Source organism: Cyclopterus lumpus, chromosome 14 (genome assembly GCF_009769545.1).
Source record: "Cyclopterus lumpus isolate fCycLum1 chromosome 14, fCycLum1.pri, whole genome shotgun sequence".
NCBI lineage: Eukaryota > Metazoa > Chordata > Actinopteri > Perciformes > Cyclopteridae > Cyclopterus > Cyclopterus lumpus.
Window position 1 is genome coordinate 19,891,267 of NC_046979.1, and position 16,750 is coordinate 19,908,016.

Here is a 16,750-nt window from a genome sequence, read left to right on the forward strand (position 1 = left end):
GTAGATTCTTTTGATTAATAACTTTCGAGCTAAACATGTTGAGACCCCTCATGTGACTGTCATGCCTGCCTGAGGGAACAGGCTACTTCATTCCGCCATGAATATGTAATGCCACTATTATTTGAGCTCACGTCCAGCAGACTGTCACAGCTGGTGGTGCCTCTGTGCACGAGAAACTACTGCTATTTTAAGCTGATTATGTATCGGATGGAGAATGAGGTACTCCATTGACCCAAAGGCATGGTTTTCCACTTGTCCTGTGACCCAGTCAGGAATCTGCCTCGATAGTATTTGCCTGCAAGCGTCACATGATCGTAATGAAACTGAACAAAGCAGCCCTGATATCTGTTCTTTATTCCCCCCCCTGCAAGCGTCACATGATCGTAATGAAACTGAACAAAGCAGCCCTGATATCTGTTCTTTATCCCCCCCCCCCCCCAACCCAACAGAGACGATTGCGTCATCTCCGGAGCATCGCGGCCAGAAACATTGTCAACAAGAATGGTTCCCCACTGCTGGACACTTACTTCACCCTCCACCTCTGTATAGGGGACCGCATATCTAGAGGTCAGTGTTCTCACACACACACACACACACACACACACACACACACACACACACACACACACACACACACACACACACACACACACACACACACACACCTTCCAGCCTTGTGCTCTTCTACAGTATGTAAGAGTTTTCTACAAGCTCACATGTAGAACTCTGCAACTTTTACTATGCACACTGTACTTCTCAGACTCCATCCCCAATTAACTAATTTACTGAAGCTAAGGTGGTCATTACAAATATGAAAATCCAAATTGCGTTATACATAAGTCTATAAAAGACGACACTTTGGTTTATCTTGTAAAGCAATTAAGTGAGCACCTTAAACCAAAGTGTTATGGCCTCTCTCAGGGAATAAGAAAACCAAAAGTAATTAAAATAGAATTAAATAGAAATGATATCCTTTTGCAATGGTTTTGGAATTTTAGCATTTACCAACACAAGATCTCCCTGAGCTCATAATGTCATCAGTTTTCATTTTATGTTGCTGCGGCACGGACATTGAACAGGTGAGCGACTTTGTTCTGTCGGAGTATTTAAAACGGAAAAAAGCTTTTCCTTTCGGATAATTAAATAAAAGTATGTCTAACAGCTGTGAATGAGAACACGTCCATAATCCCTAATAGTCAGTGTGGTGTCCTCGCTGTGTTTACTCCAGACGACATTATGGCAGCGTCCTCAGTTCAGAAACTGATCTAGGTTCACAAATTAAACCTGAGCTTCTGTCAATTGTATTTTAGGGTAGATTTAACCCTGTTGGTTGCACATGAGACTTTTCCAGCCTTCTTTTAATGAGCGTTCTTTGCTTGTTTTTTTAGATTTTTACAAGAGTGAAGTCATACGGGACTCGCTGGTGAGTACACCTCCTTAAACCATCAAACTGTCCACGTCTGCCTCCTGAGAGTAGATCAGGATGTTGTCATCACATTGCGGCCTTTCGACCTGCTGCCTATCTGCCAATCGCACATTCAGCCAACCTGTCGTTTCACTATCGGCTTCCTTAAATGCTGCGAAACATGCTTCGTTGACTAAAATGTCCGACTTGCTTGAACATGAATTTATATATATTTGGACGGCAGATGCAGCTCTGCGTGAAGCTATAGAGCAACACAAGGAGAGCGAGCCATTGCTGTTGGGCTTGCTGCCGAGTCATGAGCTGACCTAAGCTGCTTTCCAGGCCCGCTGCTCACTCGGCCCATCTGCCTCCTGTTGAATTTAACATCCTTGCTGCCGCTCGTCCTCCAGTACTCCGTCTCTGGGAAACGTTTCCTGTCTGTCTTCCTGTTTCCGTTCTAACTGCTGTGCCCCTGATGCTGACTCTCACTAGTTTTGTTTTCTACCCTCCCCCCTAACCTGTGGATTGTACTTCTGCTTTTGACATTCCTCCCCTGCCCGCTGTCAAAAGTGATCCGTACAGCCGGAGATTTTATTTTTGTCCTTCTCTCCGATGGACGGAAATGATACATAATTGAATGATGTAAATGGCTGCAGTGCTTTGTAGAACCGGTACTCGGTTCTGTCAGTCTGGAAGTTCAAGGACGCAGAGATCAAAACGTTAAGGTTAACAGGTTGATTCAATTACTTTGCACTCTATAAGGATCACATTATAACATCGAGTTTGACAGAGGTACCGCTTTAAAAACCCTTTTTTATCCAAGCTCTTCACAAACGATTACTTTACTTGTCTGACATGATCGTCAGTTCAGTTCAAGCGTGAGTGTGATTATTTCTTAAATGAATAAATCAGTTATTGTGCTGTTCAGCTTCAATGTTGTGTATTTATCTTACTCCACTGATTGTCCTCACCAAGTGTGTGTGTGTGTCTGTCAGAATCCAACTTGGCGGAGCCTGGACTTTGGCATGCTGCCGGACCTCCTGGACACCTCAGTGTCTTGCTTCGTGGTGAGGATCTGGGGAGGTCAGGAGGAACGGTACCAGCTCCTCATAGAATGGAAGGTCAACCTGGATGGCCTCAGATACACGGGACAGCAGGTCAGCGACTGCACGAGCGTAAACTTTATTTGAATCATATACAATTTTGCCACAAGGATCCCTGTGCGGTAGGCTGCAAAGGGATGTCTCCCGTTAGTGGTGTTTGCAGCTGCCACCTGTTCACATGGTCGACAGCAAAACAGGCAGAACCTGCTCAGAAACCGGAACAAGTAATTGTTTTACTGTCTGAAGTCCAAACTCACAAGTTCTCCGTCTTTAGCGGCTGCTTTACAGTATTTTACAGTTGCTGCAGAGTTTCAATTTGCACCAATGCGTTTCATTTTGACCTTGGACATAGCACACACAATGGAAACACCTGTGAAGTAATTAGCAGTTCTGTTGCAATACCACTCACCAGGGTAAATGGTGTTTAAAATGAGAAGAAATGTGAGCAAGCGCATGTTGCATTGGTTGAGTGATCTGTCGGATGGTGCTGACGTGAGGCGCGCGTCCTCCGAGGGCCCAACGAGTTCCGAGTCGTATTTGCACTTTGCCATTGCAGTAAACGAACTCGATGCCATTGTCACTCTGTGCCGGCGAGGCCACTTTGAAAAGCTCGTAAACGGATGGCACACTCTCGTGCGCAGACAGATGCCCGCTGTGTGTTCTCCCTCCCCGTCTCGGCTCACACTCAACGAGCCTCTGCTGCCGTCTCTTTGTCCACAGATTCGATCCCGGAATCCCAACGAGATAATATTCGGGCTGAACGACGGCTACTATGCGGCTGACTTTGATCATAAGGTACGGCCCTTTTTTGTCAGTTTTCCCAGATCCCGCATCACAATGGTATATACCCGGTGCTAATCTCATTAGCTTTATTCAGACGCTGTTCGGCCCCTGCACTGAAACACTTCACATGTGGCTGTTGCAGGACCAGTCGGAGCGGAAGAAAAACAGTCTGCTTCAGGTCGACCAGAGTTCAGTCAGGAACTCCTACAGCGTTTTCTCTCTGCTCAGGTAAGGTTCATGCCATGAAGCGTCATCACATCATGTTATCATATCAGGAGTCGTTGCATTGTTACAACGCAGCAACCTTTACTGACAAAGAATGCTCCAGAGTATGTTAGATTTATTTCAACCCACCACTATTCTTCAATTAGTTGTTTTGTCATGTGACAAGACGTTCTCCCCTTATGTGTTTTTCATTTTTGCCTTTTTTTAGTATGTGTATTCCAGCAGATGGCGCCACAGGAAAGCCGACATTTTAATCCCGTCATCAGGGCAGCTCTTCTGTAAAGTCACAAAGCTTTTAGTCTTTGTTGGGAATGATGGGACACATATATGGAACCTACCCAGCGTCAGATTTGGGATCGTGATTAGAGTTAAAGGACTCACTGCTGACTGTGGGGGAAAAAAAAGAAATGCAATAGAAATTAACGCCACAGGAAGGAGACGAGATTTGCTGTAAAAACAAATCAACCCTCCCCCTCGTTAGAAGGGGAACCCTGGGGCAGTCATTAAGAGCACGACACGAGGCAGTCCCTGCATCTGTTGACAAACACGGCCTCGCCGTTCCACGTTTATATTTAAATGCGGTAGAATGCAAACGCTGCTTTCGGCATCAGGAGGGCTTCCCCAGAGGGAAACCCTGTGATCATGGCCGTATCACAAAACGCCGTAATTACACCCAGTTTAAACTAAGTGAACGTGCATGTGGAATGTTGGACGTGTCCAAAATAAGATAAGGATCCTGTCATTAGGAGCATTACGAAGGCTTCTGCTGACATTTTCCTCTTGTAGGAACTAAATAGGCCTTTGCAGCGTCAGGAAAAGGGGAGTCATGCCAAAGCCGGCTGTACTTAACCAGCGCTCCCTCATCCAGAAGTGGTCATGGTTTGTGTTTTGATGCCGTTGTCTCCCCAGCAGCGTGCAGCAGAAAAAAGTTTGAATCCCAGTTTGAATCATAACTTTTATGACCTCTGCTCTTGCTCCTTTTTGTATTATTGCAGCTTTCCTCCACATCCTTTTCTTCTATCGGCACCCTCTGGGACTCTGCGGAGTCTGACACAGTTGCATTGATCCCCCTTCTTCCCACACACTGCTCACCCCTGTCAGAGTTGTTCCTTGGCTCGACGTGCTCATATGCACATAGTTTATGATTATGTTCTGTAGAATGATTCATCAGACACTGAACACTCCAATAGGGATTATCGCCCCCCCCCCTCATGGTACGTAACCATATACACCACTCAGTTGCTGACCCCTTTTTCAAAGTCCTGCTCGTGGAGCCGCTCTTGGTGCGGAAATCTCTGCTTGTGTTATTGACTCACTTACCTGGTTATATATATATATATATATATATATATATATATATATATATATATATATATATATATATATATATATATATATATATATATATAGCTAGCAGCCACGTTTATGTGCCACTTAGCCATGTGTTGACTTTTTAATCATGCTATTGATGAAAAGTAATTTCTTTATTTTCTTTTGGCATTGTTCTTTTTTTTTTTTTTTTTTTTAATGCATGTTTACCTGGGACACCCACAGATAGTCTCAACTAACTCTCGTCCACTCTGCCGAGTGCAAAGCCTCTCTCCTTTCTCTCTCTCTCTCTCTCTCTCTCTCTCTCTCTCTCTCTCTGTGCAGTGCTTTAACAGGGGAAAAAAGGGACGAGAGGCGTTTCGCTAAGAACGCGCTGCTCTCCATTAACGACGGCAATTTGTCAGCAGATTCGCTGTCTGCTGTCTCAACCCTTGTTCACAAGACTCTGTGGGTCGCTGTTTGAGCTGCACGGCGGCGTGGGCTTGCAAACGCGTGGTCACGTCTCAGATGGAGCGATTAAGAGGGAGAGTACAGATCATCAATCAGCAAAGTCTTCCAGGCTGAGAAAGAGGCTGAGCCTCCTACATGCAGTAGAGCCGGGCCCCTTGTCTGGGTAGAGAGAAAACCAAGGAGACGGTGACGAAGATGATCCAGCTGTTAAAGAAAAAAAATATACAAATCTTCTCTGTAGACTTTATTAATACAGGAGCAAGTATGCTCCTCTATTTTACCAGGGAAAGGTTTGATGTTTGAGCAGTGAGAACGGCAGGAAGACCTGACAGGGCCGATGGTAGACTTGACTTATTGTCATCACATTACCGAGGTTTACTGTTCCAGTTTAGAATGGTTAGAGGTCAAGATCCTTTTTCAGCGTGATGTGCTCTTGAACGTCACTTTGAGAGGAAACACTCAGTTGCCGATCAGTGTTTACAAAGTAGACGGCAACTGTTGAAAGGTTCAGGTCCGGCGTCCCAGTGGCCCACGTGAAGCATGGTAAACTCTGGACCCGACCTTCACAGCTCAGCACTGTGACATTGCAGATTAAACCCGTTTCTAACTCCTGCAGCCAAAAGCCGGAGACTTTCTTTTTTCCCTCCCGTGATCAGAGCCATATGTTGCCCGTGTTTCCTGATCTGCTTTCGTACGCTCCTATGTGGAGTATGCATGTACACTATGTATGTGTCAACAGAAGCCGTGCACAGCGGCATGGAGCTCCGCGGGGGGTCTCTCACGCCGCGGAGGCTGCTGAGGTGATAATGCTTTATGGCAAGGCAGCCCCGCTCAGAGGCTACTGGACCGCTGTTGGGGCGCCCCGAGGCCCCGGCTCTCTCCAGCCGTGGGGCGCTGTTGTGGTCCTACGTTACCCAGGCAGCCGCTTCGGAGTGTACGGCTGACCCCCGGGGTCTCGAGTAGCAACTACAGAAACAAACAGCTTTAAATCCCCGCAGAGAAGCGGACGGGGATGCTCTTGTTTTGGTTTCACACCTCTGGAGTGGACTAACGCAAAGACCAAACAAACCCCCATGTACATAATTTAAGAGGAGGTTTAATGTTATTGTTTCAGTTTAGGCTGTGGGATTTTTTTTTTTTTTACCCATTCTTTCAATGTGAGATTACATTATCTCGATGCTAAGCCCTCAGACATGTATTGCTCTGCAGCTCGTAGCCTTCCAGTCTCACTAGCTTCCCAATTCGTTCTTCTCTCTCCAGCTTCTGTAGCGCTTGCCTCGCGGTGCTGTCTGTTGTTATCTCAGCTTGTTGATGTAGTGTGCATTACTCCAACCTTTCAAATTACACGCAAAAGCCTTATTCTCTCTTTGTGTTTCCTGGCAACCCAAACAAAAGACAATAGGCGCTGACTAATAGACATTTTTTGACATAAATCACAATTTGTTGCGAAGCTTTTTGGTTGTGTGTTATTTGGCTTACTCGACCAGGCCGCCTAAGTCAACTTGACTAACCGTTTCTTAGTGTAAGACAAGGTCAAGGAGCCCATGATTCGGTATCCAAACCGACAATTCCCCCCCCCCCCCCTCCCCCCCTTTGGCTTTTTCAGGACCAAAGAATACCGTTTCTCCAGATCTCTTTTTGCTCCCTCACACCTCCAGTAGTAGTTGCCACGTAAACATGGCTAACAGCAACTCAGCAGAATGGAAGCAATCTTGTCTTCCGTTACGTAAAAAAGGAAGACAGTGAAGTGAATAACAAGTGGTCAGATGTGTTGACATTCTTTAGCAATGACACACAAGCGAAATTGAGCGCTTTTGTTTGTTTTCTTTTTCTTTTTTCGACTGCGCTGCGGTCCTGTTCTGTGCCGGGCAGAGGTGCGATAGCGGCACATTGTCCTCAATGTGTTGTCACAAAACGCCTCAGAGCTCGTTTTGAATTACCCTATTCGGCTGCCATCGTATCCTCTGACTCAGGTTTGGTTGACGAGTTCATCGGGCACATAACATTTCTTTCCCACCTAATTGCTGATTGTATTTATTGCCTGGCGGGTTTGCTCGGTCCTACCTACCTACTTACCTACCTACCTGCCTGCTCTGTCACACACATGACGCCGCAGTTTCATCCACTTTCATTTAGTTGATTTGTAAATCCTTCATCAACATTTTAGCGGGGTGCTTTTTACTCGTCCTAAAAGCCCCTATTAAAACAAATTTTCAAGATGCCTTCTGTTTATCAAAAAATCTAATCTGGGAGTTTGAAAGTTTCATCCGACACCCCTGCAGGATCATAGTGCCACGGTTAAAAGGGAAGATGTTGTTGTTTTTCTGATGTTTATCGGCATCGAGGGTTGAGTGCTCAGGCTCAGTCATAACTTCCTGCAAATCCCATGTGGCAGAGCCGTAAGTCAACCAGGAAAAGGAAAGTTGTCATGGCTCGCCAGAAGATGTTCTTTGGACAGTTGCCTAGAGATTAAACTGCTGCGCATCCCTGTCCCCCTGTCGGTCCACGGGCTGTGATGGAGCCTGATGGGCAGGTGTTGGTGCGGAGAGGGGTGGGGGGGCAGACATGCGTGAAAAGGAGAGGGGAGATAACTATTCTCACCCCGGGGGGGAAAAGAGCAGATCAGATTATGCCATCGCAATCACCTAAACAGATGAAGCTGTCAAAACAGATTGGCCCCGATGTCCCGGATGGTTATCTGCGACTGCCATCGCTGTCACCTGAGACAGAAAACATGTATCCTGTAGGACTCCTCCCCAATACTCTGTATATCGTAGAGAGACACTTTTCTTTAGTTGCCAGAAAGAGGCAATAATATCCAGAGGTGACTGTTTGAGTTTCATAACAAACAAAAAAAGCCCCCCGAGGATTTGTAAAATGACCCCCCGCCAAGCTAGAAAGCCTCTTACAATAAACCCACTGATGCAATTTCTTGAACGCTGAGGAAAACTCTCTTTCAACCTTGGGCTAGGAGAGGCCGGAACAAGAAGGGCTCATCGCATATATGTGGTCCAGAGAGAGAAAGGTAACCGACTCTCATGAGTGGGATTGAGACATTTAGCAAGAAGTTAATGACCCATCAACCATTCTGACTGTATGATTGCCAGTCCCCCCTTTTTGTCTGTCCTCTGTCACTCCCACCATGTGGGATTGTTGTCTGCAGCTGTGTTGCCAGAGTCCCATGGGTGCTGTAGGGGGGGAGGTGGGAGGGGCTTTAGGGAAACAAACTTAGAAGTGAATTGTCCCTGTGATTGATGGTCTCAATAATGCACCGGCTTGTTATTTGTGCTCTGATGTTGCCGTTCCCTCTTCACAGCGATGACAGTGACATCTTTGTGGTTATCGTTAAATGAGTTATTTGTCCTTTTCTCGGTTGTCTCCTCCTACCAGGACTGATGGATTCACGTCTATCGGACAACTTTTGATCTCCCGTTGTGGTTAGATTATTAGAAAATACTCATGATTAGACATTGTGATACGTGTGGTTTGTGGTATTTCAGGACTTCATCTATAGACTTTTTATGATGATGAATTAACTTTTACGGTTTTAAGGAGACTCGGCAGTCGGACCGGGACAAAGAATCAACCCCAGTAAATTAGGAAAGGAAACAAGGAGGGATAACAAACCCGTCATGATTCTTGCGATGCTTCCCAAACAGTCCGAGCTAAATGAAATGAATTACCGGTGATGCGGCCGGTAGATTGTTCTGGCCTCTTGGAAGCTCAGTGTCGGCATGCCTCGTGGTCCATTGCGCGGTCGCAATCAACGATTTGGATGGTGACTGTCTTCTCCTCCTCCTCCAGGCTCCACACCGCCCAGAGAGCCATCAAACAGACCCAGGTGACGGTGCAGAAGATCGGGAAGGAGATCGAGGAAAAGCTGAGGACGACGACGACATGCACGGAGCGGGTGAGCAGTGTTTGGGCTGATTACTCGCTCATTTTCAGAGGCAGCAGTTGCTGTTTGATTATTATGTTTTTTTATTATTATGTGATTGTAGAAACATGCAAAAGTGTTCAGGTTTTGAGGAGACGGATAAAGACGCGGAGCAAATCGAGAGTCAATGTTTTCAAAGAACCCATTGGCTTCCACACTGACAACAAACATACTTATGTGAGACTTAAGAGCTCGTTTCACCCAAAATCCCCAGGTGTAATTATAACGTAAAGTGATGTCACGTGTATTTATATCCTTTAGTTTGGATGTCTCAACTAAAAAGTGGAGACAGCAATACCCCCCCCGATGCCTAAATGCTAACGCTTTGACCCAAACCCACTGTTTGGGTTTCCACCTCCTGTCATACATCCTCGACTGGGATCCACAGCAAGAGCAAGGGAGCATATTTAACATTTTTGGAATCGGCAGCTGTGCAGCTGTGAAAACGCAGCTCTGATCCCAGGTTTGACGTTGTGTTGTATTGTAAACATTCCCTTCAAAAGCGACCCGTCCCTTCCGCTGTTCTAAAAGCCCCGAGGCAGTGACATGTTGGTGTTTTTATCCACCAGGTAGACTGTGTGTGTGTGTGTGTGTGTGTGTGTGTGTGTGTGTGCGCGCGCACTTTCTCACAGATACAGAACATAAAGGTTTAGACAGCTGTTACATCTGTTGCTTTCCATCACATCTCATCGTCTCGTTCAAAACAATTTTTGTTCCTCTTCGCGGACCTTCACCCTACCTATTAAAGCAGCCCCACTATAGCCTTTTCAAGCCTTCTCGCAAAAAACATTGAGGCTCCATCCCCTCCCCCCCCCCCCCCCACAAAGGATCCCTTACAAAGAACTCCTCTGATATTTCCCCCTCAGTGAAACATTCCTTTAAAAAAAAAAAACTTTTCAGAGCTCACATCAGCTAATAAATCACATAATCCTCGTCCTCCACCTCTCCGTTAAAAAAGAAAAGAAAACCCCGGCAAGAGTGAGTGAAGCATTGTGTGGCTCCTCTAAGGGTTCCCCTCTTTGCCTTTTTGGAGAGCTCTGCTCTATCCTAGCGAGTGCGGATCAAAGTGGGGGACAGAGTGGAGGCTACCAACCCCAAGCGCATGGCCCTTTCACCCTCTCACCCACACTCTGCCATTAATCTGCTGGCTTATATCACGCTCCCCCACCACGCCCGCTACGTATTTACTCAGCTGACCCCACTGCTGTTTGATGTTCAGCTAGTCAGACGGGCCCTGGGGGTTGGTTACAGTCTTTCTCTCTCACACACACACACACACACACACGCCAACACAGCTCTGACCCACTTGTCAACTGTGTCGCTCAGTGAAAGTGTAGGAGGCTCACGGTTCGTGCCAAAGCCAGCGGTGGTTAACATGCGAGCATCAGGGAGCGACACGTGGGATGGATGGAGGCTCTATCAGTCTCCGGCGAACTGATGCCCCTCTTTGTTTTTCACTGCCAAGCCCTCAGAAGTCTTCCAGAAGAAGCGTATCTGTGTTTCCTCTGATGCAGGCCACGATCACTATCGTGTGTGTGTGTGTGTGTGTGTGTGTGTGTGTGTGTGTGTGTGTGTGTGTGTGTGTGTGTGTGTGTGTGTGTGTGTGTGTGTGTGTGTGTGTGTGTGTGTGTGTGTGTGTGTGTGTGTGTGTGTGTGTGTGTGTGTGTGTGTGTGTGTGTGTGTGTGTGTGTGTGTGTGTGTGTGTGTGTGTGTGTGTGTGTGTGTGTGTGTGTGTGTGTGTGTGTGTGTGTGTGTGTGTGTGTGTGTGTGTGTGTGTGTGTGTGTGTGTGTGTGTGTGTGTGTGTGTGTGTGTTATCCTCTCTGCCTCCCATTCTCTGTTGAATCTCCACGGCCATTTCTTTGTCATCATCCACACAGCCCCCAAACTTCTTAAATCTCTCTTTTCCATGTTTGTTTTAAGTTGCCGTATCTTCTTCATCCGCATCTACTATACATCACAAACGCATCCATCAGTCTGTGCATCCCTAGTGCTGCTCCTCATGGGAGGAGGAGCCCACTGCAGCCTCCCCTGAGACATGAAGCCTGATGTAGATGCTGACTAATGACTGCACACGGATGCCGCTGCTGGTCAGGGAGCATGTGACGAGAGAATGACTTATTTATTTATAGATAAATGCAGGTACCTCCAAGCAGCGAGGCTGACGTAGCGAGACGTCCTTTCTCAGAGTCGACTTCCACCAACATATCAGCAGCTGGCTTTGTGCGGCATCATTCTAAGGAGTTTGTTCCTTTACGCTCTGCACCGGCCACCGAAATGCTCAGGCCTCAGTGAGATGTTTTTGAAATGCCGATTCCTTTTCGCAAACTTCCTCGTCATTAGTTGTTGACAGTGGATTTTGGATTATTGGGACTCACCGATCCAACATTTTCAGTCCAGATACTAATACCTGGGTTTTTAGGTGTCGGCCGATACAGAGTACCGATCGGATTCCAGTGTTTGATTAATAAGCTGTACATCTCATTGTGTGGAACAAAATGTAACATAGTTAATATTAACATTTTACGCCAAAAACTCTGTCAAAAAAAATCACAAAAATGAACAGGAATTAAAGTTCATATCAAAACCTCTTTGATGCAGCATCAAATTGGTCAAAACGTCCACAATAATTGAACTCCCAGTGTCTAATATATAATCTCACAGAAGCATTGAATTAAATGGACCGGCCCCCAGCTATTTGAATCGGTGTCGATATCGGAGCACGTAGGCGAGAATGAGCTCAGTAGATGTGCATTAGATCAATGTCACATGGGAGCAGAGCTTGTTTTTGAAGGAGCTAGTAGGAATTCTGGGGTCATTATAAAGGGTAATAAACACTAGACTGGCTGTGCCCACACACTAAATATTTTCCCTTCATCCTCTTTTTCTGGTTTCTCTCTCTTGTCCCGCTCTGAGCAGAAGAAGGAGCGAGAGTGCATGCAGCTGCGCATCGCTGTGCTGCGGAGTGAACTGCAGCGGCAGAGGAAGGCCTTGGGCCGGGAGATCGACCTGCGGCAGAAGGAGAGAGCGCAGCTTCAGAAGAAAGGTAAAGCGACAGGTGCACAGACAACACCTGGAACTACGAGTTTTACAGTTGTGATCTGTTGGGGATTATGATGAATTCCTTTGCTCATCTTTTGCACACACTATGTTGATGGGGTTATTAATTGTTCAATTGTTATACACAACGTCGGCTCACTCTTTTGCCTTTTGCAGAAACACAAAGTTGCGTTCAGCCACGAGCAACTTAGCCAACGATGTGAATACTGTAAACACAGATGGGTGCATATAGATTTGGGTTTTGACCACCAAATTGTGCTATAGCTAACATGAACACATTGGTGGCAATATCAATGAAAGGAATTTAGTGTTCACACAAAGCTTCACATTAGATGATCCTGCTGCAGCTCATTGGTTGTCTCCAACTCAAACGTTGGTATTTTTCAACCTACGTCCACTAAAGCTGTTTGTTTTTGCCACAGACGGGTCGTGATTGTTATTATAAATGGGCTATTATCAGATGAGGTCTTTAAATTGGATGGCCGCCTGTATTTATTTGAGCCAGAGTATACAGATAAAGAGATACTACGAGTTGAGAGGGAGGGGTGGGTGGGGGAGGGGGAGACAAACAGGCTGGTGGTGTTCCTTTGGGTGCTGTGACCCGGTGACTCCAGAGGAAAAGAGCTGTAAAGAGTGGGACCTGTTGATTTCACGAGACTTGGGCGCCTTGATTGTATCTTGGGACGCAATAACAAACGGACCAGATCAAGAGGAAGTAGAGTCCTTTCCATAATGTTATCGGACACTTTGGAACAGCAACCCGAGCCTGCCGGGCCCAACAACGAGCACTTCTAGCTGACGGACCCAGTCCTTTTCATATTTACCAACAGACATAATAGAGACATTTTATCGCAATATGTCTATATTAAAGAGTTAATTTATTTTGTTAGAATGACACCGTAGATACCAAAATAGATTCAACATTTTTCATTAAAGCCTCTCTCTACAGTTTAATCAAGTACCTTGCCCCGACCCTACATTAATATCGTCAGTAATTTTTCAGTAATAGAAACGCTGAGTTAAACATGGAACATTGCAGATGAAATAGATGAATTCTGAATAACTCTAAATTCAGTTATTGAAATAAGATGTCCTAAATGTACTTCCTTTCCCATTTTGTCACCGTCAACAAGTGATTTTGTTGTGCAGGATGCTCTCATTTTAAACACCTGGGTGAAGGTGTCCGCGCTGTCTGACCGCAGCAGGTGGACTGTGTGAGCCGCACTACCTGCTCACCTTGGAGTACAGTGGGAGTGTTGTCATGTACAGGAAACATCTGTCAGAGGACGCCGGTCACTCCACACACATGCCCGTAACGTACAGTATAGACTCTATACAGCCAACCCTGTGGTCGTTGCAGCCCGCGCCAGCCTGCTAAAGCGACGATGTGTGTGTGCAGTGGTGTCATTTATTTAACCCTGTGAAGTCTGTGGCTCCGCGCTCTGATGTCTGAGAGCTGAGGAGGGATTTACTGCTGCCTGCTGCTCATAGGCACATAAAAAAATCCAGCGTTTGCGAGCCTGGGCTTGACAAACGTGCACCCACACATAAACACATATGCAGGTGTATGCTTGATGATAAACTCTTAATCAGGCTTTTCTGAAGTTGCATGTACACACAACATGCTTGTTGTAATTTCAAGGTCGTCCTCGTTGGCTGCAGCAAATTAACTTTCAGCTTTTTTTTTCTCAACTTCCGTAGCTTCACGTTTTGGTTCTGTGTTCCCCGTGGTGTTCGTAAAGGTTCCATCTACTGCTTTGTACAGTGAGTCTGTTCAAGGCCTTGTGAGCTTAATGAGAACAAACGGCTCGCAGCTGTCAAACAAGCTTCAGTCTGATGGTTCCATGTTGGAGATGCATCGTATGCTCTGATTAGATGAATCATCTGCACTGATGTTTGCCTTCAAGTGGTTCAGGAGTAATTTTTTGTCCGTAACTCCAGAATTGATACGCTAATTATTGACAATTTTGCACAAGCCTTCAATAGGAAACAGTTTGTGGAGGCAACAATTCTAGTTTTGTTGTTACCCCAGATTTGTATTTATTTATTTCAAATAAATGTATTATTAAATGCCAACTATGCAATAATGATCCCACATTAGTCCTCATGCATCTTTATTATCAGTGGTTGTTATCGGTGTACTAATGGCGCTGTATGTTGTGTGTGTGTGTGTGTGTGTGTGTGTCTGTGTGTGTGTAGGGTGTTTACTTGTGTCAGTGCTGCGTTGTCTCAGGTTCTGAAACAGCCAAGATCAATAGACAGGTAGATACGGGTCTGGTTATTATTATTATTATTATTATTATTATTGGCTATGGTCTATTTATGTGGCCTGGACCTCACTGAGCCACCAAGCATGAGGTGGGGATTGCTAATGATCAGCATGTAGTCTGCATATGCATGCAGACATTACACACGTAAACACAAAGAAAGCATGAGGACGGGTCAGGGAGAAGTGTCCTTTGTTCTACGATTCAAAAAGAAGAAGTAAAGTCCGTTAATCCTCGACCTTTTTACCTGTCACCACTGCGTCTACAGCCAAAAGAACTCTCTGCTCCCCCCCCCCTCCCCGACTGGGCAAGTGCTTATTAATAAATAGAAGAAAAAATTCCTTCAGCTGTTTAAAGAGGGGAAAGGTATTTTAGGATGAATTGAAATTCTCTAGCTGAATAGGGCTCACTGAAAATTGTGTTTTTATTCTTTTTTCTTTTAAACTTTTTTTCCAAGACTCATAACTCCAAAGCTAAAAGCCACATGCGGCCGAGCTCTGCTGTTCTTCCAGCTTGTTGTTTAACTCTTCTAATCAGCCCGCACATATTCATTTGTTTCGCGATCGGAAAAAGAGCAGCCCTGCATTAATTACAGACAGGATGCTCTCGGAGACAAGCGTTTACAGTATTCCATGCAGCAGCTGATTTTGTCTGATTATATTTAGATTGGCAACACGATATATTTGTTTCATCTGATCTCATGTTTCCTTTTTCCTTTTAAAAAAAAAAAAAAAAAAAAAATGTTGTTATCAATTGCAGCTTAAATTTCCGTCCAGGACTCCATTGGCTCGTTTGTCAGAACACGCAGAAAAGTGAAGAAGCATATTTAGTCCCACTCAATCGCATGCATTGCCCATCAGACAAGCTGGCAGCTAAGTTAACCTTTATTCAATTAGAAGTGTTTCATTTGTTGAATTTTCACACATTCCAGCGGTTATTAGTTACAGGGTTTCTTTGTACGTTTTATTGACAGTTTAACAGTGCGCGTAAGTACTTTGCTATGTAATATATCCCCCCAGAGGGCATACATCGGGCCATTAATCCCCATTCTTGAGTCACGTTCTCGAGGATCTCATTTGTACCTGGCTGTGTGGTCCTTCCCATCTCTCACACAGTCCTGGGGCCCATTAGCGGGCGACTCTTTATCAACCGAAAACCCAAACATGGGGATGCAGGTGCGTTCGTCTTACACGTGAGCCAGCAAATAAAGACGAGGGGAAAACATAAATGTTTGTAAAGTAACAACTGGGATGTTTTCGCAGGCTTGCTGATCTACTCTGGGCTCATCTGTGTGCTCCCTGGGCAGTGTTGGCATCATAAGCACCGCATCATCCTGATGACTGGTTAGCAACTGATTTACTGTAATGGAGATCATAGCGGGGGAGGAGACTTTGGTCAAGTTTTCCAATTCTTCTGCAAATGCACGTATATTCTAAAGTCCACTGCATGTCCTTCACACGATCCATAACAGAGGACATATGGGCATGACCACGGTTTGTTTTCCCCCTCTTCCTTACGGCTAAGATTTTAAAATAAAAAATGTTCTCTCCAGAATGAACGGGTTCGGTTTTGGGTGGGGGGGGTCACACTCTCCTCCAGGCTAATTTCCCCTCCCTCCACCTTGAGCAGATGACATAAATCAGGTCTGCGTGCAGCGTTTATTGTACTCGGTAACAGTAGTTATTCTCACGCTCGGTAACACAGCCAGGGCTCCCGACCAATAAATGTCAGTGGTCGGGTTTCTCGAGTGCGAGGAGCACAGTTTTTCGCGAAGGTTCGGTGTGAGGAGGTATTTGTCACCTCGGAGGAAAAAGGTCTCATGTTGAAGCCATCATCATTAGAGCTCCATGAGCAGCAGATTTACACGTTTAACGCCAGGCCACTGGCTGCGTTCGTGACTGAGGATAGAGGTCGACATGTACGGCGGCCCTCCACGCTAATGACTCACAAGGATGTTTTTCCAGGTTCACGTCCCACTCTCTCTGGAGGTCACAGCCTCAAGTTTCCTTTTGTGTAGCATGAAGAGCCATGTTTGTCAGTTCAGACGGATTCTTTTTTTTAAAGTTGGAAACAAAGGCTCTTTCCAGTTGTTTCGCTGCATCCATTGTGGTCCTCACAGTTGCAGAACCTTCCCCACAGACACTTGCATAGTTTCATTCCTCAGAAACACTTTCCCTAGAGCTCTTCATCGCA

General features: G+C 45.7%; 1 protein-coding gene across 2 annotated transcripts in view; it reads left to right on the forward strand.

Annotated features, from left to right (window-relative positions):
- The window catches only part of uvrag (UV radiation resistance associated gene), a 78,251-nt gene that overhangs the window by 3,511 nt on the left and 57,990 nt on the right, over positions 1 to 16,750 (forward strand). The window contains exons 2-8 of one of the 2 annotated variants that reach the window (XM_034550189.1): positions 450 to 567; positions 1,389 to 1,423; positions 2,401 to 2,562; positions 3,229 to 3,303; positions 3,434 to 3,519; positions 9,100 to 9,205; positions 12,150 to 12,276. In XM_034550189.1, the coding sequence (XP_034406080.1) occupies positions 450 to 567; positions 1,389 to 1,423; positions 2,401 to 2,562; positions 3,229 to 3,303; positions 3,434 to 3,519; positions 9,100 to 9,205; positions 12,150 to 12,276 (709 nt within the window). Of the gene's footprint in view, positions 1 to 449; positions 568 to 1,388; positions 1,424 to 2,400; positions 2,563 to 3,228; positions 3,304 to 3,385; positions 3,520 to 9,099; positions 9,206 to 12,149; positions 12,277 to 16,750 lie in introns of both variants that reach the window. The other variant, XM_034550188.1, reaches the window with a different exon arrangement.